The sequence below is a fragment of the Cherax quadricarinatus genome, chromosome 16, assembly GCF_038502225.1.
Source record: "Cherax quadricarinatus isolate ZL_2023a chromosome 16, ASM3850222v1, whole genome shotgun sequence".
In the NCBI taxonomy this organism is placed as follows: domain Eukaryota; kingdom Metazoa; phylum Arthropoda; class Malacostraca; order Decapoda; family Parastacidae; genus Cherax; species Cherax quadricarinatus.
This window is the reverse complement of record NC_091307.1, coordinates 48,808,347-48,832,191: the sequence shown is the minus strand read 5'-3', so window position 1 is coordinate 48,832,191 and position 23,845 is coordinate 48,808,347. Positions and strand designations below refer to the sequence as shown.

The following is a 23,845-nucleotide window of genomic DNA, read 5'->3' as shown; positions in this document are numbered from 1 at the left end:
CTGACTGAAAAGGCCAGCAAGGCTCATGTGGGCATGGTAAATGTACTGATTGTGAGGGACCTCTATCACAAAGAAAATGACTGGGTAAACCTGGAGCCATATGAAGGTGCTGTTTGTGGTATAAGTGAACGAAATGACTGAAGGAATAGACTCTGAAGTATCCCTGTTTGCAGATTATATAAAGCTAATGAGAAGAATTCAATCAGAGAAGGACCTGGCAGGACTACAATGGGATCTGGACAGGCTGCAGGCCTGGCCAAGAAACTGGCTCCTGGAATTCAACTACAACAAATGCAAAGGCATGAAGATTGGGGAAGGGCAAAGAAGACCGCAGACGGAGAACAGTCTAGCGGGCCAGAGACTACAAACCTCACTTAATGAAAAGGATCTTGGGGTGAGTATAATACCGAGCACATCATCTGAGGCGCACATCAACCAAATAACTTTTGCATCATATAAGCGCCTATCGAACCTGAGAATAACATTCCGACATTTCAGACAGGAATCGTTCAAGACCCTGTACACCAAGCACGTCAGGCCCATATTGGAGCATGCAGCACCAGTTTGGAACCCACACCTAGCCAAGCACGTAAGGAAATTAGAGAAAGTGCAAAGATTTGCAACGATGCTAGTCCTGGAGCTAAAGGGCATGTCCTACGAGGAGAGGTTAAGGGAAATCGACCTGACGACACTGGAGGACAGCAGAGATAGGGAGTATATGATAACGACATTTAAAATACTGAAAGGAATCGACAAGATGGACAGAGACAGGATGTTCCAGAGATGAGTCACGGGTACGTTAGGAAATATTTCTCGTGTCACAAAGTTGTCAGGAAGTGGAATAGTCTGGATAGTGATACAGTGGAGGCAAGATCCATACATAACTTTGAAAAGAGGTATGATAAAGTTCATGGAGCAGGCATAGTGACCTAATAGTGACAGTGAAGAGGCGGAGACAGGAGGTGTGTGAATCGACCCCTGCGGCCACAACTAGGTAAGTACATACATTCTCTCACATCTATATTCACACACGCCATGCATTAAAACATTCACATATACTCCCTCATTCACAAACACTCTTTCACTCACACATGCACTCACATATACATACATATATTCACTCTTACTCTTACACACACCTCCTTGGCACTTTTCCACAGATTGTCTGAGTGAAACAACCTTGATTTGAAAAAGAAAAACGCAGTAAAATCGAAAATCAAAGAGTAAAAAAAAAAACTGGAATCCGAATGTCAATATAATACGAAAGAGGAAACAGCAGAAGAGGATTACCTGGATTACCTGGAGAGAGTTCCGGGGGTCAACGCCCCCGCGGCCCGGTCTGTGACAAGGCCTCCTTAGGTCAGTGTCCCAGGATGCGACCCACACCAGTCGACTAACACCCAGGTACCCATTTTACTGATGGGGAACATAGACAACAGGTGGAAAGAAACACGTCCAATGTTTCTACTCTGGCTGGGAATCGAACCCAGGCGAGAGCGTTAACCACCAGGCCACCAGAGGAAGGATATATTGCGTACTGGAACACCTGATGTTATGTGGATATAGTTAAGACTTGTAGGAGGATTACGGAAAAAAAAATGTTAGATGCTCTTAGTAAAGAGATCGAGGATATTATTAAACGAGTTGTAGAAAGAAAACCAGAATATTCTAAGAAAAAATGTACTTGCAGCTAAAAAAAATTGGTCTAAGGTCAGTGGACCATTAATCTGTAATGTTACCATTAACAATGTAGATTAATTAGAGGAAACTGAGGGTAGAGAATGGGGAGAGAGGCAGGAACAATAAAGAAATACGAAAATGTGCAGCCAAAAGAAAATAAACAGTTGGAAAAGAAAGACAATTTTAGAAATGCTCTCATGAAATATGGAAGAAAATGACTATAAAAGAAGCATCAAGAAGGGAGACAAAACATTTGAGGAATAAAGAGAGGCGTCACTGATGATCCAAGGGAAGTGAGGAGAGATGAGTGAAGAGAGATGAGTGACTAAGGAACAGAACATTAAAACATTTATTGAAATGAGAGGAGAACATAACGAAGTGAAACACGTGACGAACTTTAATAAAACTAGAAAATAATCATTGGACAAAATACGTCTAGATAAATCATCTCTCATGAGAGAAAGAACATGACGAAGAATTAAGAAACAGAAACCAGGAATAACAAGCAATCACTAAGTGTACCTGGATTCAGAGAGAATACAAAGAAGTAACAGATGAATGAGGAAAAACAGGAGCAGAAACTCGGCTTCCAGGATTACACCAAGAATTTCAGTCCAAGGTCGAATCCACCTTCACACTTAAGAATAATAACTCAGAACTTAGCATACATTTCCTTACTAAACAACAACTACAATCCTGACCATTCCTGGACAAGAACTATCTCCACACAACCCGTCACTCAAGTCCACAACACTCCACTCCTCTCTACTTCCCTTCCAGTTCTTATGACCTATGAACAAGGATCAGGAACTCACGAAACTGAGAAGTAAATGCAGCAAGAGAAAGGAAACAGACACACAAATGAAAATATTATAGTTACAAATGGAAAGGCAGAGACATCTCAACAGCATAACAATTACTCAAATAAAACTCGAGGAAAGGCGAGAATAGTAGGTTAAGAAGATCATAGTTAATCAGAAAAAATCCTTGCTTTGAGATGATAAATGGAATAAACAGACGGTAATCATGAGGTCAGAGAGAAGTAACACTGATGACTGGGAACCAAAAAATCTATACAGGTTTACTCTCTTCAGCATCTATCTTACATAGGAAAATACAATAAAGTGTACATATTTCATGTCCTATAAATGTTTATTCACAAGTCCGCTACATGTCAGCATCAGACATACAGATACAGACTCTCTAAATTATCCTCATCACTACTCCTATTAGGTATCTTATACTTGCAATTACTTTAAATATGGATAGCTAGGAACAGAAGATATGATAGTTTTCCTAACAATTTAAATAAAAAAAAAAATGTTCAGAGATCGAGTCCAATATCCCTCATTATCTGGTTGCCATACCACCACAGGTTCAGAACTCCTGGCCATGGGATTGCTATTTGTTATTTTCCTCTCTTGCTGCCTGAGTTTGTTTTTTGCTATAATAAGCTGGTAGGAACCTTACACGGAACTGGCATAGAAATATTGTCTCTCCAATATTAAAAAAATGTGTAACTTTACAAAGCATTATATAATTAATTGTATAAGGTATGTTATACTTACAAGCATCTTCTATAACCCTCAGCTGAGGTACAGTAATTAACCAATGCAAACTTACTCATCACAAGGTGTAAACTTGCCTCAGCAAACTTACTCATCACAAATTATAAACATAACATTATACAGAAACCTTCAAGCTTATGCACACAAATATATGGTGCAGTCTAAGGACTGTTACTACAATGGTATCATTATTGAGAATGAAGTTAATTTCGCTTGTAGGTGCTGCTGGTTACAGGAGACTAACTCGATAAAATGCCTATATATTTTTCACGAATTTCTGAACTTCTATGTTCATCGCATTACGTAATCTTGGTATGTCGAGAAACAGTTCAATATGAACATTAATATGAGTAACAATACGAGGAACCCGGTGGTCTTGCAAATCATGAAACAATTCAGACCATTTACGCAGCATTTACTGAGCCTCAACCCCACGAGCACACTCTAGTGAATATAAAGGAATTACGTCCTTATACACTCTGGGAAGTGACTTACAGGAGAAACAAGACCGTTACAATACATAGGAAAAACTGACGTACAAATGGGGACAGATTTATTATTAAACTGACTAATATGATGTGTGCTAGGGTTTTTCTCTTCTCAGATGTTTATTGAGTACATCTGTACTCATTCAGCTTCCTACAAAACAGACAAGTGTGACTCAGAACTTCATGTAGTGATACAACCATTTCTAGGAAGTGCTCTGCGTAATATTATTTTAGATGAATGCAAATATCAACACAGCAAAATGACCTGTAGTAGAAAATATAGGATGAAAGTGGAGTGAGACAGGATTGGAACCGATCATGATATTACTGGATTTAATCCAAGAAAGTTGTGTACAAATCATCTCTTGCTCTTGTAAAAAGCCGTGTAGAAATCTCATCTGTAAATGTCACAGAGTTAGGTTAAGCTCATACAACCTGCAGACCACTGATCCAAATGCAAATAAAATCGGCACTAACCGCGGAAGTGCCGTAATTGAGAGATATTAATGGTACTTTTTCTACAGTCATTTCCTGTTTGCATTGTTCGAGTATTTAATTATAAAACAGTAAGCAAATTTTTTTTCTTTTTTGATGTTATGGGTAAAAAGTGAAGAAAACAGATTTGGTACAACATTTCTGGACTCGTAAAACTCACATTATGTTACGAACTCTGGTTTCCAGATTTTACACCAAAATTCCTCTAGCAACTGGAATTTTTAGATATGCGACCAGGCTATTAGGAAATATTACAGTGACACTGACACAGTCTTGAAAGTTTCAGAATTAGAAGTGGTTTATTTTCACTGTATAAGTAGAAAAGGAATGTAGATTAACGATAGGCTTTCGGAATATGGAAAAATATACTTTGAAAAACCTTGTTGATAAATATGGAACAAATCTGAGGGGAAGTGAACATCTTCAGATTCTGGGGAGTTGATTTGTCAACAAATGGAACTAGTAGGATTAGACTGAAGACATTTGTCAGTGGATGCAATGTGAAAAGTACATATTAGATTTCTAGTGTGACAACGTTCACATGAATTTAATGAATAGCATTTGAATGTTGATGGAAGGCAGAGAAACTGGTATGTATGAGACCAGTATTGATTTAAATGATAAAAGCAGAAGCTTAATTAATGAAAAAAATTAGTGTAATACTGAAAAGTACAATTCAAAAACAGGAAAGAGGTAGTTGAACTAGTTTGGGCTTGTAGAATGATTGAATATTGTTTGTAAGCATTTAATACTCCGGGATGGATGGAAGGAGTTGTAAGATATATGTAATTAATAGAAAAATCATATCCAGTGGAATTTAAAGGTACTAGATTGAATGTTAAACAGGCATATGAGAATATGTTTCTAACAGCAAATAATATTTCTTGGTGCTAGCAAAGTAATGGCTATAAGGGATTAGAGGAAACTGGTTAACAACATTTGATTTACAAACATAAAAAGAATTATGCAACCTGTATGAGAGAAGTCGTTGCTGACAAACATACTGATCAAGATCTCAATCTGGATGATGACGTAACGGCCGTGACGAACCAGAGTGTCGGCGCTGTTGAAGAACTGGAAGAGTGTCCGGTACATGATGAGCCTTTTAGACCCAACCTCATGTACCTCACGATATATACTAGACTGTTGAGAAAAACATGAAAGAGACAGATAGAAAGATTGATATATATATATGTATAGAGAGAGAGAGAAAGAGAGAGAGAGTAAACGTGAATAGTCCAGGCAAGAGATGATGTCACTGATGTCTAATTTGGGTAGTTGACAAACTACCCTTAATAAAGTTTGTGCACTATCCTTTAATAAGGTTAGTGTACAAACTCACAAACACCCTTCTCTTCTCTGCCTCCCTGGCTAAAGTCAGTGACTTGGTCTCTGCAAGGTCTGACTCAGAAGATTTGGCAGCTGCTGAGATTATCAGACTTTGGAGTTTTACAGAGAAACGGTTGGTTCACTTTCTACCCAATATTCATCCCGTGGATGGAAGCAAAAAAGCACATGGAGAAATAATAACGTCTAGGTGTCGTGTGGTTGCTTAAGGAGATAATGGGGTAAGGAATACACTCGTTGGATGGTTTAGGAGTCGTATATTATGAGAGTCTTGAAGGGGAAAAGCCCAGGCCTGCCTGTCGAATCTATGCCTAAGGTGAAAAAAAGCGCATTCTAGACTCATAAAGAGAAATTAACATCTGCTCCAGTTTTAAAATTCCCTGATTTTTCTAAGCCTTTTTTTTTACCTAACAATTGATGCTAGCTCAATTAGCATAGGTGCCGTCCTAGCTCAGAAGACCGATAGCAAGTACAACACAGTTGCATTTGCTAGCCGAGTCCTCACAAAGACTGAAAGAAATTATATAGAAACTGAACAAGAAGCTTTAGCCATAGTTTGGTCATTAAAACATTTCAGAAATATCAATCATCAGTACCCTATTCATGTCTTGAGAGATCATGCTCCACTGATTCCCTTATTCCAGAACAAACAACCTACTCGAAGATTAGCCAGGTGGTCTTTGACTATCCAAAAGTTCAACCCTCCCTTTGAGCACTTGCCTGATAGATCAAATATAGTTGCAGACATTTTGTCGCAACATGTCAGTGTAGTAACTGTTGATCCTCCATCTAGTGCCGAGGATGTAAAGAGTGCTCAAAGAACAGATCCTGTGTGGTCTGGTGTTATAAGGTTCCTGTTACACGAAGATCTTATTCTGACTGTGAAACCACCAGCGCCCATCAATGACTTTGTAATGAATCAAGAATTACTGTACCGTAAAGCTGAATTGGGTACACACAGGAGAAGAGTATATCAACTCGTAGTCCTTCAGTCACTAGTGAAAGTAGCCGTGCAGTTAGTTCCCGATATACCAGGATTGAAACAAGCCAGATTGAAGTATTTTTGGCCTAGTGTGGTGACCGATATCGCTGAGTATGTCCCAAATGGTAGTGCTTGTATGCAATTTAAGGGCAATGTTAGTGGTCCTAACCCTATCCAAGTGTGCCCCGCTACTAGTGAACCTTGGAAAAGAGTTGCACTAGATTTGTTAACAAATTTTCAATGCTCTCTCCAAGGAAACAAACACTTGTGCGTCATGGTAGACCATTTCACCAGATACTGTGAGTTAGTTCCTATTGCAGATAAATAAGCCGAGACAGTAGCCACAGTGGTTAAAGATCGTATAATCTGTAGACATACAACTCCTAAGGCCCTTGTAACTGATAATGGAGGCGAGTTTTGCAATGAAATCCTTGAAAAGTTTTGTAGTAATGGTCTAGTAATGGTCTAGCGGAAAGAACTAATAAGAAAGTGCTGGACGTGTTGAGAGCCACTATCAGTCCCAATAGTGCGACCTGGGATGAAATTATACCTGATATTCAAGGTACCATAAATTCTGCGTACAATGCTTCCATAGGTGATACTCCACATTATGAACTGTGTGGTGTAGATAAGCATTTGCTCAATGAGTTGTTGTATTCTGATCCTACACCGAATTATAACCTTAATGATTTGGTCGCTTCTCTCACTAGCCCAGAGTGTCTTCAGAAGAATTCGTGAAACACTTCATAAGTCAACTGCCGAATTTACAAGTTACCAATGTTCATGCTAAACCAACCAAAGTTAAAGTAGGTTCGAAAGTAATGCTGACCAACTTTAATAAGACATCTGCCATGCCTAAGCTTGATCAAAAGTTTGTAGGCCCTTATCGTGTAGTTGAGCATATTAATGGCAATAAGCATGGGTCAGTATAAAGAATCACATTTAGACCACATGAATTTAGTATGTGATGAACAAGAGGTCCCTGACAACCAGACTATTGTGACTGACAATGACAATCCTCCTGATTCTTTACCCTCTACTTCTAGTAATCAGTAGTTTAATAAGAAGTTTAATAAGAGACAGTCCATCTCTTACCTTAACAGGACAATTAAGGAAAATCCTGCTCCCACTTTATTACCATGGTTAAGATAGTGTACATTGTTGTCTATGCTTAAGACAGCAAGAATCAAGCATTCTGCTTTGCTTCATGGACGAAGTTTGGCAAGGAAGCAAAAAGTACTAAGTCAGCTTTTCCTTTGTGTTCTGGGGGCATTGCAGCGGCGTAGGACGCTGTGAGGTAAGATTACTTTTCACCCTACTGGGAGTCACACTGATGCCAGGATAACCAACAAAGAACACTGATCCGTGTGTTAGTGTGAACAAAGTGTCTCACAAAACACGATAAACATTTACAGAGAAGTGTGATCAGCTTCTTTATTGATAAGATTGTGAACAATAAAGACAAACCTTGTGGAACATAGTGTACCAGTGTGCGTATTCCTAGACTGTGGAAGACGTGGACATCCAAGAACACTTCAGCTTCTATCAAGTCACCAATACCTGTCGAGGGTGTAAAGAACACCATGGCTCATGCTACAAGAGCAAGGATGGTTACAGATTTCTTGTAGTATGGGGAACTGCGCAGTTCTTGTGTTACAAGGAGTTTGTAAGCAATCTATAGTCGGCAGAGAGGTTCGGACTTTTGAGTCCACACACGTAAGTTTGTCAGCAATCAGTGAATGAAATATGCTGACATAACACCCCCTAAGGTTAAATTATTATTAACATAATATACTCTATTACAGCCCGTTGTGAAGTGGATAGACAGCTTCTCAAGACCTCGCCTGCAGGGGCGGCTGTGTGGGCGATAGCTGTCTTATCAGCTAAGTACCCTTATATTTAATCTTTAACCTTAGCTGGTAAACCATTTCTCAACAATTTGGTCCTTCTTGCTGAAAACAGCAGTAGGCCACATGATATGTGGTCCCATTCCCTCTCAAAATGGGAAAGAAGCTGATATTGATTCAGTGGAAAATGTACTAGTTACGAGAATAACCGCTGATCATGTACCACAGCAAAAATTATCATTACTGGAAGAAATGAATGAATCAGTTGATAAGTTGTGGGATTTATATGCGATAGGTATTGATGTAAATAAACCAAGTCCACAAGAGTCTCAGACTTATAACCAATATTTGGACACTGTCAAATATAAAGATGGACAGAATTGAGTTAGGTAACCATGGAAATTAAATCCACCACATCTGCCTAGCAATTATCGCATGGCTTTCGGACAAATGAAAGCACAAATACATGAGCTCAGGAAGAATCCAGAGCTACTGACTGTTTATGATAATATCATACAAGAACTGTTGGACAATAAATTCATTGAGGAAATAGTCGAAAACAAGTTGAAGACAGAAGCTAATTATCTCCTGCACCATAGAGTCAGAAAAGATTCTGAAACCACTCCACTACGTGTTGTATATAATTGCAGCGCACGTGCAAATAAAGATGTAGCAAGTCTTAATGACTGTCTGATGACCGGACCCTCACTAACTGAGAAGCTTGGAGACGTGCTTATGAAATTTCGCAAAAACTCATATGCCTACACGGCTGATATTTCCAAAGCTTTCTTAAGAGTAGGACTACAAGAAATAGATAGAGATTATACTCGATTCTTGTGGCCAGAAAATCCACATGATCCTCAAAGTCCTGTGAAAACTTATCGTTTCAAATCAGTATTATTTGGTGCAACATCCTCTCCATTCTTACTAGAAGCTACTCTAAATACACATTTGAAGAAATCTGAAAGTCCCTTTAAAGAAATCTTAAAGAAAAGTTTCTATGTGGACAATCTTCAAGGTACTGTGAATAAAGAGGAGGATTTGAAATCTTTATACAGAGAAGCTAACAAGGAGATGAAAGAAGCAAATATGCCTCTAAGGATGTGGAATACTAATTCAAAGCAATTAAGGGAACTTATCAAAGAAGATTTCCCTGAAACTGAAATTCCTGATTGCAACAATATGCTGGGACTTAATTGGAACACACAGGAAGATACTTTGAGTCTCAAAAGGATAAACAATAAATCATGCAGTACACTCACTAAACGTAGTTTACTGTCAGAGGTATCACAATGTTTTGATACTCTAGGACTCGTCTCGCCAATTACCATGAAAGGTAAAATACTTATGCAAGATGCATGGAAACTCAAAATTGGATGGGATGAGAACTTGCCTCTAGAAATGAGTCAAGCATGGGATAAAATATGCAGGGAGTTTAAACAACTTCATCAAATTGTTGAGAAATGGTTTACCAGCTAAGGTTAAAGATTAAATATAAGGGGTACTTAGCTGATAAGACAGCTATCACCCACACAGCCGCCCCTGCAGGCGAGGTCTTGAGAAGCTGTCTATCCACTTCACAACGGGCTGTAATAGAGTATATTTTGTTAATAATAATTTAACCCTAGGGAGTGGAGATTGAGACACTTATGCAGCATATGGAAATCTTTATTCAGGAAACGTTTCGCCACACAGTGGCTTCATCAGTCCAATACAAAGAGTAAGGCGTAAGGAGAGGAGGAGAATGAGGTAATCAGTCCCTCAACCTGGAGTCGATGTGTTCAGTCCATCAATCTTGTAGAATGTACAGCATAGGGCCGTAGACGTGGCTTATATACTGTAGTGACGTGACGTGAAGCAGATGGAGGCGGGGTCATAGTGGTACCATCCACTAGTCGAAGTAGGTCATCGTCCAAAGGTTGAACAAGTGTTGAAGAATTCTTTGTAACAAGATCCCATGATGCTGCAGTGTCCGACAGTATGGGATCTTGTTACAAAGAATTCTTCAACACTTGTTCAACCTTTGGACGATGACCTACTTCGACTAGTGGATGGTACCACTATGACCCCGCCTCCATCTGCTTCACGTCACGTCACTACAGTATATAAGCCACGTCTACGGCCCTATGCTGTACATTCTACAAGATTGATGGACTGAACACATCGACTCCAGGTTGAGGGACTGATTACCTCATTCTCCTCCTCTCCTTACGCCTTACTCTTTGTATTGGACTGATGAAGCCACTGTGTGGCGAAACGTTTCCTGAATTTAGATTTCCATATGCTGCATAAGTGTCTCAATCTTCAACTTGTCGGTTTTTCAAACCATTCATCACAACCCTAGGGAGTGTTATGTCAGCATATTTCATTCACTGATTGCTGACGAACTTACGTGTGTGGACTCAAAAGTCCGAACCTCACTGCCGACTATAGGTTGATTACAAACACTTTGCGACACAAGAACTGCGCAGTTCCCGGTACTACAAGAAATCTGTAACCCGCCTTGCTCTTGTAGCGTGAGCTAAGGTGTTCTTTACACCCTCGACAGGTATCGGTAACTTGATAGAAGCTGAAGTGTCCTTGGATGTCCACGTCTTCCATAGTCTAGGAATACGCACACTGGTACACTATGTTCCACAAGGTTTGTCTTTATTGTTCACAATATTATCATTAAAGAAGTTGATCACACTTCTCTGTAAATGTTTATCGTGTTTTGTGAGACACTTTGTTCACACTAACTCACGGATCGGTGTTCTTTGTTGGTTATCCTGGCATCAGTGTGACTGATGGTAGGGTGAAAAGTAATCTGACCTCACAGCATCCTATGCCACTGCAATGCCCCCAGAACACAAAGGAAAAGCTGACCTAGTACTTTTTGCTTCCTTGCCAAACTTCGTCCATGAAGCATAGCAGAATGCTTGATTCTTGCTGTCTTAAGCATAGACAACAATGTACACTATCTTAACCATGGCAATAAAGTGGGAGCAGGATTTTCCTTAATTGTCCTGTTAAGGTAAGAGATGGACTGTCTCTTATTAAACTACACTTTGCAACACTGGAGTCTTGCAAGGAGCGGCGGTTGCTTGACCACGTCACATACTCGTATTGCATCTGGGATCAATTAGTACTTGCTGTAGCAGTCAACAAGATGTTCGCCCTTTCTGAGAGGGCTGGGCCCCTCAGGGCTGAAAGGGGTTGTAAGAGGCTGAAGGGGGCTGATACCCACCTCCTGGAGAAAATTTCTCCACAATTATCATTCCTATGATTAGTTCCATGTTACCTGTGTGTTTGCTATTGTATAGAATCAGCTCAGAGCCGCCTGCCTGTTCAGCCTGTGGAGTATGTATTGTATGTCGAGATGCCATACTTAACATGACCGAGCTGTCAGTATTGTCACTGATTTCCTATGTAATATACTTGTGTAGTATAAGTAGATAGTACTAGCTCTGTTATACATAGGCTCCCTGTCTAGCTAGGCTCTGTGGCTAGCTGTGACGTCATGCAGCCCGCGCATGTAAGCGCTAGGTTTCAGGCTTCCTTCTCAGATGCCGCTCTGCTCCCGTTACACCAAGCAGGACAAGGCACAACCCTGGGCTCCATCACAATATAAGTTGCCAACCGACCTAGTGTGTATTACTTCAACCGTCCAGTATCTCCAGAACACCCTCCTGAAATAGGAACTACTGCCCAAAAGGATTAAAATTAATGCATCTCAATTTTTTTTATGCAATTCACTATTTAGTTGCCAGCAAAATTAAGATATTTGCTTAATATGTCTTATAATCACATATCTCTATTTTTCTTAGTAAGTGGACATTCGAGTACATGGTATTGAAGAGAGTGATAGAAACACTGCACACACATTTTGCATTTCGTTTGATCATTATCTATGTAATTGCAAAATTACCAGAGGTTCTTAAAACCAAACTTAAAGCCTTTTACAAAATCAGTCTGTTCACATTGGAAGCAATTCCATTAACGTACATATCTATGTTTGTATTATCATAGTGATTAAAAGACTTACAATGAATAACATATACAGTTTTTTTTCATTTATTTCTCTCCTAATATTTCTCCTAATGTCAGAAGAAACAAATATGCCAACGTTGTGTTCCACATTTTCCTTCAGGATACTTGTTAAGTAACAATTCAATATTAAATGTAATCTCATAAAAATTTTGTATTATTTTTCTCTAATTTTCGAGTATTTATATCTGACTTCTCCAGTGAGCATTCTGTCAGTCATTATGTGAGTCAAAAACCTCAGTGATGACAAAGTATCGGTAATAATAAAAGTGTCAAACTCAGATTCATAAGTTAACTTTGTCATAAGGATGGAAAAAATTCACTTTGCAGAGACGTCTAATTGTTAATTCATAGGTTTATCTCAACATGGTTTCTGTCATTCTTAAATAGGGAAAATAGGGACGTGGAAGCAAGAGCAAATTCAGCCCTGCCAATAGTTTCCTGCTTAGATCCGTCAGTTTATAAAATTTGGAATATAATTTTTCTAACAGTTTTATGGTAAATTTCTTCTAGGTGAGTGGAACTCTCACTCCTGCTTCTAACTACATTGTTTCATTATTTACTTCTCTTCTAATATTCCCAAAGTTAGACAGCGATATACTGATGCTATTTTATGAATTTTCCTTCAGGGTACTTTGCTTAACTTACCAGTTTTCTCTTGAAGGAATACTCCTTCTGTTACCTTTGGGTACGAACCTCTCCTCAGCTTCCTTGCATATTGTTGCTACATATCCCATCACCTCATTTACTGACTTCCCTACCAGTTCTCTATCCCACTGAACCTCACGCAGGAAATTCTTCATGCCTGTGTAGTTCCCTGTCTTGTACTTTGGCTTCATTCGTCCTGCCTTTCTTTCTTCCCTCTCCACATGTAACTCTATTATGTATTCGTAGCTCAGAACCACATGATCACTTGCCCCAAGGGGATCTTAATATATGATGTCCTCAATATTTGCACTACTCAAGGTGAATACTAGATCCAGTCTTGCTGATTCGTCGTCTCCTCTCTCTCTGGTAGTGTCCCTTATTGGTACATGAAATTTTCAGTACCACCTTCATCATCTTAGCCCTCGACGTTTCTGGGCCCCCAAGTGGCTGCAGGTTCTCCCGTTCAATTTCCTTGTGATTGAAGTCACCCACAATTAGTAGCTTTGCCTTACTCGCATGAGCTCCTTTGGCCAGTTCAGCCAGTGTGTCATCCATCGCTCTGTTACTCTCTTCAAATTCTTGCCTTGGCCTCCCGCTGTTCTGTGGTGGGTTATACATTGCTGCAATTACCACTCAAGTACCACTAGACTGAAGTGTTCCTATTATATAGTTTCTTGCTTCTCCTCTGTTTCCTCTCTACAGCTCATCAAAATCCCATTGGTTTTTGATGAGCAGTGCCACTCCTCCACCCTCTCTGGTCCCTCTGTCTTTCCTTAGGAACTGATAACCCGTTGGAAAGATGGCATCTGTTATAATTCCTGTGAGCTTGGCTTCTGTGAGAGCTGTGATGTCCAGTGATGCATTTTTTATTCTTTAGTGCCACTCCTCCCACTTATTTGCTATCCCATCAGCATTGGTGTACCATACTTTCAGTTTCCTCTCCAACACTGTGTTCTAGGAGGTCTGTGGGGGTGGGGGACTTGGCAATGTGCTGTGGGATTCTACTGCATAGTTTGGGTTGGGGGCTGTAATCATGGAATGTGGTTTGTGATGGGATAATGTGTTTGGCTGTGGGGTTCTGAGGGTGGGTCTGTGTATGCTTGTGCTTGTGCTTGTTGCTTTGTCCACCTCTGGTTGTCCTCTGCTGACTCTGTCCTTGTCTCTCTTCCTAGCCCTTTTTGTTCTGTGTCCTCTCCCTCAGCTGCTGTCATTCTGTTCTTTTTCTGTCACAGTCTAGGAACACCTTCTCGTATGCTGATGATTCCTTCAGCCATGGTTTCTCTTGCAGGTTTCTGTTCCATACCATTTCCATTTTGAAAATCAGTTTGACTGGCTGATTTCTCCCCTTTAAATACCCTCCTATTCCATGAAAATTTATTGTCTGAGTCATATCCTTCTCGCCTATTTCTTTGATGATGTTTTCAATCTCCTGCTTTTCTTTCTACCATCTTCCATTGCGTGTTCTCCCTTTGCTCTCCTGAAGCCCATGAATAAACACTTGCTTCCCCCTTTCCTCCTCCCATTGCTTTTCCCTCTGTGTCTCTGGGTCTCATTTGTACATAAACATTGTCTCCCTTATTTTTTCCTGTAACTCTTGGTGGCATGGTTGTGCCTCTCCATGGGATATGTCATCTTCTGTACTTTCTTCACCCTCTCTCACATACTGCTATCCTTGCTCCTGACTACTGTTTCCCTTCATTCTTCGGCCTTAGCATAAGTTTTGTTGCCTTCCTTTCCACTGGGCTCATCATTAAATAGGGGTGTAACTCACTTCAGCATATTTACCTCATATTCTGAAGCCTGTATTTTGACTTCAGCAGCTTCAGCTTGCGACTCCTATTTCTTCTTCACTGCCTCTATCCTCTTATAAATTTTCACAGAAAGTTCACCTAGTTGCTCTCCCACTCTTGTTCCATTCTTTTACATTTCTCTTCAAACCATTCTTTCTAACTAGGACCATCTTCCCCTCATACCCCGAGCCTTTGACTTCCCCTCTGAGCCCCCATTATTATATATTTTTTAATGGGTTAGGTTTTGTAGTATGTGTGTGTTTTGTTTGTGTGTGTGTGTGTGCTCACCTAGTTGTGGTTGAGGGGTCGAGTCACAGCTCCTGGCCTCGCCTTTTCACTGGCGTGTGAGTGTGTGTGCATGTGAGTGTGTGCATGTGTGTATGTGTGTGTGTGTGTGTGGGTGTGTGTGTGTGTGTGTGTGTGTGTGTGTGTGTGTGTGTGTGTGTGTGTGTGTGTGTGTGTGTGTGTGTGTGTGTGTGCTCACCTAATTGTGGTTGCAGGGGTCGAGACTCAGCTCCTCGCCCCGCCTCTTCACTGATCGCTACTAGGTCCTCTCTCTCTCTGCCTCCTGAGCTTTCTCATACCTCTTCTTAAAACTATGTATGGTTCCTGCCTCTGCTGCTTCACTTGCTAGGCTATTCCACTTCCTGACGACTCTATGACTGAAGAAATACTTCCTAACATCCGTGTGACTCATCTGAGTCTTCAGCTTCCAATTGTGACCCCTTGTTTCTGTGTCCCCTCTCTGGAACATCCTGTCTCTGTCCACCTTGTCTATTCCCCGCAGTATCTTGTATGTCGTTATCATGTCTCCCATGACCCTTCTGTCCTCCAGTGTCGTCAGTCCGATTTCCCTCAACCTTTCCTCGTACGACATTCCCCTGAGCTCTGGAACTAGCCTTGTTGCAAACCTTTGTACTTTCTCTAACTTCTTGACGTGCTTGACCAAGTGTGGGTTCCAGACTGGTGCTGCATACTCCAATATGGACCTAACATACACAGTGTTCAGTGTCTTGAACGATTCCTTATAAAGGTATCGGAACGCTATTCTCGGGTTTGCCAGGTGCCCGTATGCTGCAGCAATTATTTGGTTGATGTGCGCCTCCGGTGATGTGCTCGGTGTTATGGTCACCCCAAGATCTTTCTCCCTGAGTGAGGCCTGTAGTCTTTGTCCACCTAGCCTATACTCTATCTGCGGTCTTCTTTGCCCCTCCCCAATCTTCATGACTTTGCATTTGGCAGGGTTGAATTCGAGAAGCCAGTTTCAGGACCACGTGTCCAGCCTGTCCAGGTCTCTTTGCAGTCCTGCCTCATCCTCATCCGATTTAATTCTTCTCATCAGCTTCACATCATCTGCGAATAGGGACACTTCTGAGTCTATTCCTTCCAGCATGTTGTTTGCATATATCAAAAATAGCACTGGTCCTAGAACTGACCCCTGTGGGACCCCACTCGTCACAAGCGCCCACTGTGATACCTCTTCACTTACCATGACTCGTTGTTGCCTCTCTGCCATTTATTCCCTGATCCATTGCAGTGCCCTCCCTGTTATATGTGCCTGATCCTCCAGCTTCTGCACTAATCTCTTGTGAGGAACTGTGTCAAAGGCCTTCCTGCAGTCCAGGAAAATGCAATCAACTCATTCCTCTCTCTCGTGTCTTACTTCTGTTACCTTGTCCTAAAACTCCAGAAGGTTTGTGACACAGGATTTGCCTTCCATGAACCCATGCTGGTTTTCATTCATAATCTTGTTCTGTTCCAGGTGTTCCACCACTCTCCTGATAATCTTCTCCATGACTTTGCATACTATACAAGTCAGAGACACAGGTCTGTAGTTTAGTGCCTCGTTTCTGTTTCCTTTCTTAAATATGGGGACTACATTGGCTGTCTTCCATTTCTCAGGTAGTTGCCCAGTTACAAGGGATGTGTTGAAGATTGTGGTTAGGGGCACGCACAACATCTCTGCTCCTTCACTAAGGACCCATGGGGAGATGTTGTCTGGTCCCATCGCCTTTGAGGTATAAAGGTCACTTAGCAGCTTCTGCACCTCCTCCTCGGTTGTTCGTATGTCATCCTAAACTTGTTGGTATATTCCCTCTTGATGTTCCCTTCTGTGCTGTCTTCCAAGAGCCCTTCCTGTCTCTACTGTAAAAACTTCCTTAAATCTCCTGTTTAGCTCCTCACATACCTCCTGATCATTTCTAGTGAGTTCTCCACCTTCTGTCCTCAGTCTCATCACCTGGTCTTTAACTGTTGTCTTCCTCCTGATGTGGCTATACAACAGTTTTGGGTCAGTCTTGACTTTCGATGCTATGTTATTTTCATACTGCTGTTGAGCATCCCTCCTTACCTGTGCATACTCGTTCCTGGCTCTGCGACTAATCTCCCTATTTTCATGTGTTCTCTGCCTTCTGTACTTTTTCCATTCTCTATCGCACTTTGTTTTTGCCTCCTTACACCGTCGGGTAAACCAGGGGCTCGTTCTGGTTCTCCCATTGTTTCTGTTGCCCTTGGGAATAAACCTTTTCACTGCCTCCTTGCATTTTGCTGTTACATATTCCATCATTTCATTTACTGGCTTTCCTGCCAGTTCTCTGTCCCACAGAACCTCCTGCAGGAAGTTCCTCAAACCTATGTACTCCCTCTTTTATAGTCTGGCTTTTTCCTTTCACCTCCTGTTACTCTCTCCACTTGCAACTCTACTATGTATTCAAAGCACAGAACCACGTGTTCACTAGCTCCTAGGGGACTCTCATATGTGATGTCCTCAATGTCTGAATTGCCCAGGGTGAACACAAGGTCCAATCTTGCTGGTTCATCCTCCCCTCTCACTCTGGTAGTGTCCTTAACATGTTGGTGCATGAGGTTTTTCCAGCATCACATCCAACATCTTGGCTCTCCATGTATCGGGACCCCCATGTGGCTCCAGGTTTTCCCAGTCAATCTCCCTGTGGTTGAAATCACCCATAACCAGCAACTTTGCTCTGCCGAAGTGAGGTCTTCTTGCCACCTCAGCAAGTGCGTCCACCATTGCTCTGTTGCTCTCTTCATATTCCTCTCTTGGCCTCCTGCAGTTCTGGTGGATTATACATCACTGCAATGACCACCTTGTGCTCCCAAGACTGAAGTGTACCTACTATGTAATCCCTTTCTCCTGTCTCGTCTATGAGGGTAGAGTGACCCCTAGAAACCGATTTGTGTGTGTGTGATGGGATTAGAAGGGGAGGGGATGTGGGGAGAGGGGAAGAGTAGGATGAGAGTAGAGTGACCGCATTGGGTGTGTATGTATGTGTGTACCCACCTAGTTGCTCACCTAGTTGAGGTTGCGGGGGTCGAGTCCGAGCTCCTGGCCCCGCCTCTTCACTGATCGCTACTAGGTCACTCTCCCTGAACCGTGAGCTTTATCATACCTCTGCTTAAAGCTATGTATGGATCCTGCCTCCACTACATCGCTTCCCAAACTATTCCACTTACTGACTACTCAGTGGCTGAAGAAATACTTCCTAACATCCCTGTGATTCATCTGTGTCTTCAACTTCCAATTGTGTCCCCTTGTTACTGTGTCCAATCTCTGGAACATCCTGTCTTTGTCCACCTTGTCAATTCCTCTCAGTATTTTGTATGTCGTTATCATGTCCCCCATATCTCTCCTGTCCTCCAGTGTCGTCAGGTTGATTTCCCTTAACCTCTCCTCGTAGGACATACCTCTTAGCTCTGGGAGTAATCTTGTTGCAAACCTTTGCACTTTCTCTAGTTTCTGTACGTGTTGGCTAGGTGTGGGTTCCAAATTGGTGCCGTATACTCCAATATGGGCCTAACGTACACGGTGTACAGGGTCCTGTGTGTGTGTGTGTGTGTGTGTGTGTGTGTGTGTGTGTGTGTGTGTGTGTGTGTGTGTGTGTGTGTGTGTGTGTGTGTGTGTGTGTGTGTGTGTGTGTGTGTGTGTGTGTGTGTGTGTGTGTGTGTGTGTGTGTGTGTGTGTGTGTGTGTGTGTGTGTGTGTGTGTATATGTGTGTGTTCGTGTGTTTGGGGGAGGTGTGAAGGGGAGATACTGCTAATACATGCCAGTAATTCTGAGTTATAAAAAGCGGAAATTGCTACTAGGGTCTGAAGCTTCTATGAGTGTCTACCCTTGTGTGTATGTGTGAGGGAGAGATTGTTAGGGGGAGTAGGGGAGGGGTTGTTGTGGTTGAAAGATCCGTTATACATCTCTGTCGTGTAGGCTCAAATTTAGTCCCAGCTGTCTTTCCTAGTGGCAATATAAACACAAATGCAGTATAATGTGATCCTTTATTGACTACGTTTCGCCCACACAGTGGGCTTTTTCAAGTCACAAACAGAACTACCTGGGGTGGAAGGAACGCGAGTATTTATAGTCCGGCTGAGGTCAGGTGAAGAATGCTGCATCTGATGATGTACCGAGTTGGGTTGTAGAGTCTAAAAACTTGGGTAGCTTGGAAAGGAGACTGGACAAGTTTGTGAGCAGACCTTCTACAGTGTTCTTATGTGGGATAGCGATGAAGGAGTTTCTTGGCAAGTGGTTCAGCTATGTTATAGAAGCCACTATTCTGGTTGAAGTTGTCGGATATAGAAATAAGTGATGATTCCAGGATTCTTCGGTATTGAGTGTTGTCTTCTGTGGCGATAAGTCTTGAGTTTCTGTAGTTTATCAAGTGGTTGTGTGAATTACGGTGTTGTACGCAGGCATTCCTTGTGTCGTCAGACCTGCTTGCGTATTGGTGTTCTGAAATACGTGTTTGGAGGTCCCTTGATATTTCGCCCACGTATAACTTGTTGCAGTCATTACAAGGGATTATGTATACCCCTGCAGAGGATGGAGGCTTGTCCTGCCTACTACTGGTGATGTCCTTGATGGTCGTGGTTGTGGAGGTAGATACTTGGAATGATGTTTTGGCAAAGATGTTGGAAACATGTTTGGCAATGGAGTTGGTGGGAAGGACTATGTATCTCTTCCCGCCACAGAAGACAACACTCAATACCGAAGAATCCTGGAATCATCACTTATTTCTATATCCGACAACTTCAACCAGAATAGTGGCTTCTATAACATAGCTGAACCACTTGCCAAGAAACTCCTTCATCGCTATCCCACATAAGAACACTGTAGAAGGTCTGCTCACAAACTTGTCCAGTCTCCTTTCCAAGCTACCCAAGTTTTTAGACTCTACAACCCAACTCGGTACATCATCAGATGCAGCATTCTTCACCTGACCTCAGCCGGACTATAAATACTCGCGTTCCTTCCACCCCAGGTAGTTCTGTTTGTGACTTGAAAAAGCCCACTGTGTGGGCGAAACGTAGTCAATAAAGGATCACATTATACTGCATTTGTGTTTATATTGCCATTGTGTCGGTATTTTATACCATTTATTTCTGTCTTTCCTAGTATTGCTACTCTCTCCACTTACTGCCTTTTCTGGATTTAAGTATCAATTACTGCTGGTTATTATCATATTCCTTGCTCAAATTGACAGAAGACTTCCTAGCTAGACTTCATAGCTAGACTTCCTAGCTTCCTAGTGTGTGTGTGTGTTCGTGTGTACTCACCTAATTGTACTCACCTAATTGTGGTTGCAGGGGTCGAGACTCAGCTCCTGGCCCCGCATCTTCACTGATCGCTACTGAATCCTCTCTCTCTCTGCTTCCTGAGCTTTGTCATACCTCTTCTTAAAACTATGTATGGTTCCTGCCTCCACTACTTCACTTGCTAGGCTATTCCACTTGCTGACAACTCTATGACTGAAGAAATACTTCCTAACGTCCCTGTGACTCGTCTGAGTCTTCAGCTTCCAGTTGTGACCCCTTGTCACTGTGTCCCCTCTCTGGAACATCCTATCTCTGTCCACCTTGTCTATTCCCCACAGTATCTTGTATGTCGTTATCATGTCTCCCCTGACCCTTCTGTCCTCCAGTGTCGTCAGTCCGATTTCCCTTAACCTTTCCTCGTACGACATTCCCTTGAACTCTGGGACTAGCCTTGTTGCAAACCTTTGTACTTTCTCTAACTTCTTGACGTGCTTGACCAGGTGTGGGTTCCAGACTGGTGCTGCATACTCCAGTATGGGCCTAACATACACAGTGTACAGTGTCTTGAACGATTCCTTATTAAGGTATCGGAACGCTATTCTCAGATTTGCCAGGCGCCCGTATGCTGCAGCGGTTATTTGGTTGATGTGTGCCTCCGGTGATGTGCTCGGTGTTATGGTCACCCCAAGGTCTTTCTCCCTGAGTGAGGTCTGTAGTCTTTGTCCACCTAGCCTATACTCTGTCTGCGGTCTGTGTGTGTGTGTGTGTGTGTGTGTGTGTGTGTGTGTGTGTGTGTGTGTGTGTGTGTGTGTGTGTGTGTGTGTGTGTGTGTGTGTGTCTGGAAAAAACCTTCACAGTCATTTTGGGGCCGAATATTAAGGATTACAGTATTGTAAGCTTTCCTCTCTTCATAATACTCAAATCATTAACTCATTTACCTCAGCTCTTTGCTGAGACTCAAAAAAAAAAGAAAAAAAAAAAAGGTTAGACCTCATTTTAATTTTAACTTGGTCGTCTACCCCATTCAAAGGTTGATATCAATATTTCTTTGCTATGAACTCGTTTTATTACTGCTTAGGTATGTGTGTAGTAACTCAGGGAAGTAACCCTCACTGACTGTTTGGGGGATGATAAGATGATTACTAAGGTTTCCTCGAGAGTTCGTGTCCTGATTATATACCTCAGTAAAACATCACTGATCCCATCTTTTGCCCAGAATCAGTCACATGTACTCTTTCTAGTAGAGAAGAGAAGAGAAGAGAGAGAGAGAGAGAGAGAGAGAGAGAGAGAGAGAGGTGGGTATGAAAGTACAAATTAATCAGTATTGTTAATAAATACGATATAATGAATCAAACAATTAAATAACATGAACTCTTGCTAATACATATAATAGACAATACAACAGTTAAACGTACAATGCATCTATTAAAACCATATCATACATTTGAGAATGGCTCAAACATGGAGTCCTGCCACATCATTGTTGCAGAAGTATCGTCCAACAGGTCGCGGAGAGTCTGGTAGGGCTGGCTGATGTACCTAACAGCCAGACTGGACATGAGGTTCCCTGAGTAACTCTTGATCAGCACTTGTGCTATCATCATCATCCACAAGAGAAACAGCAGACGCTTCCACCACCAGCTGCCCGACACCAAGCAGTCTGAACACATTAATATATTTATTATGCAGTAGTTTCAGCAGTTATTACTGTTTTCCTTAACATATTACGTATTATTGTAGTGCTATAAAACATGACTGTTGCCTTGCCTATTGCAGATTAGTAATGCTCATACTGAGATGACAGCGGCTATGTTGAGCAAAGGTTTTACCAACTAAGATATAATTTATAAATTTAAATATAGGGAACACTTAGCTGATAAAAAACAGCAAATCGTCTACACAGCCGCCCCTGCAGACGAGGTCTTGAATTACTGTTATGATCATCTCTCAACGGGCTGGAATAGATCATATTATATAAACAATAATTTACTAGGGGGTGTTATGTCAGCATATTTCATTCACTGATGGCTGACAAACTTACTTGTGTGGACTCAAAAGTCCGCACCTAACTGCCGACTATAGGTTGATTACAAGCTCCTTGCGACTCAAGAACTGCGCAGTCCCCAGTACTACAAGAAATTCGTAACCTACCTTGCTCTTGTAGCGTGAGCTATGGTGTTCTTCACACCTTCGACAGATATCGGTGACTTGATAGAAGCTGAAGTGTTCTTGGATGTCCACGTCTTCCATAGTCTAGGAATACGCACACTGGTACACTATGTTCCACAAGATTTGTCTTTATTGTTCACAATCTTATCACTAAAGAAGCTGATCACACTTCTCTTAAGTGTTTATTGTGTTTTATGAGACACTTTGTTCACACTAACGCACAGATCGTTCTTTGTTGGTTATCCTGGCGTCAGTGTCACTCTCAGTAGAGTCAAAAGTAATCTGAAGAAGCCACAATGCCCCACGCCGTCACTGCCCCCAGCACAAAGGAAAAGCTGACCTAGTACTTTTGCTTCCTTGCCACTTCCTCCATGAAGCAAAACAGAATGTTTGATTCTTGCTGTCTTAAGCATAGAAAACAATATACACTATCTTTACCATGATAATAAAGTGGAAGCAGGATTTTCCTTAACTGTCCTGCTATGGCAAGAGATGGGCTGTCTCTTATTAAACTACACTTTGCAACACTGGACCGCATGGAGCAGCGGTCGCTTGACCATACATTGCATACTGGTACTGCATCTGGGATCAATTACTCACTGTAGCAGTAAACAAGACGCTTGCCCCTTCTGAGAGGGCTGGGCCCCTCAGGGCTGAAAGGGCTGAGAGGGGCTGAAGGGGGCTGATACCCCCTCCTGGAGAAAATTTCTCCACACTGGGGGGCGGCGGAGGTTCCCTGCAGATGAACTATTCATCACTTAACATTAATTTAATTTTCTCACTCGCCACCACTGCTGCTTGTCTTTTCTCAACAGCTTTAGTCTGTGTGGTTTCTGGAGAATCACTAATTTTGTTTTCAACACTGTGTAATTCTAATGGTACTAGTTTATTTATTGTCCGCTTATTCACTACACCTTTGCTCAAAACATCAACTGTCCTGATGATTCCATTTGCATCAGGATATATGGTCACAATTTTTCCAAGTGGCCATTGGGACCTCGGACCATCATTGTCAATAATCACTATGTCACCAGGTCTTAAGGACTTATGATTTTCAGGAACACTAGCTCCATAGAAGTGTTCTCTCAATAAGGTGAGATAGTCTTCTCGCCAAATTTTCTCCCAACGTTCAATCACTTTATTAAGGTGTTTGAATTTACGTCTGAGTTGCTCAGGTTCGAAATAAGTAGGATCCTCTATGATTTCTTTATCATTCATGGGAGGAACAGGTTCGAGCCTTCTGCCATGGAGTAAATGA

At 41.8% G+C, this 23,845-nt stretch overlaps 1 protein-coding gene across 1 annotated transcript in view; it reads right to left on the bottom strand.

Annotated features, from left to right (window-relative positions):
• LOC138850973 (glutamate receptor-like) overlaps positions 1 to 23,845 on the bottom strand; it is a 54,548-nt gene that overhangs the window by 6,337 nt on the left and 24,366 nt on the right. Inside the window, exons 7-9 of the mRNA XM_070085675.1 lie at positions 21,861 to 22,078; positions 13,484 to 13,681; positions 5,203 to 5,374 (exon numbers count right to left, since the gene is read on the bottom strand). Coding sequence (XP_069941776.1) covers positions 5,203 to 5,374; positions 13,484 to 13,681; positions 21,861 to 22,078 — 588 coding nt within the window. The remainder of the gene's footprint in view (positions 1 to 5,202; positions 5,375 to 13,483; positions 13,682 to 21,860; positions 22,079 to 23,845) is intronic.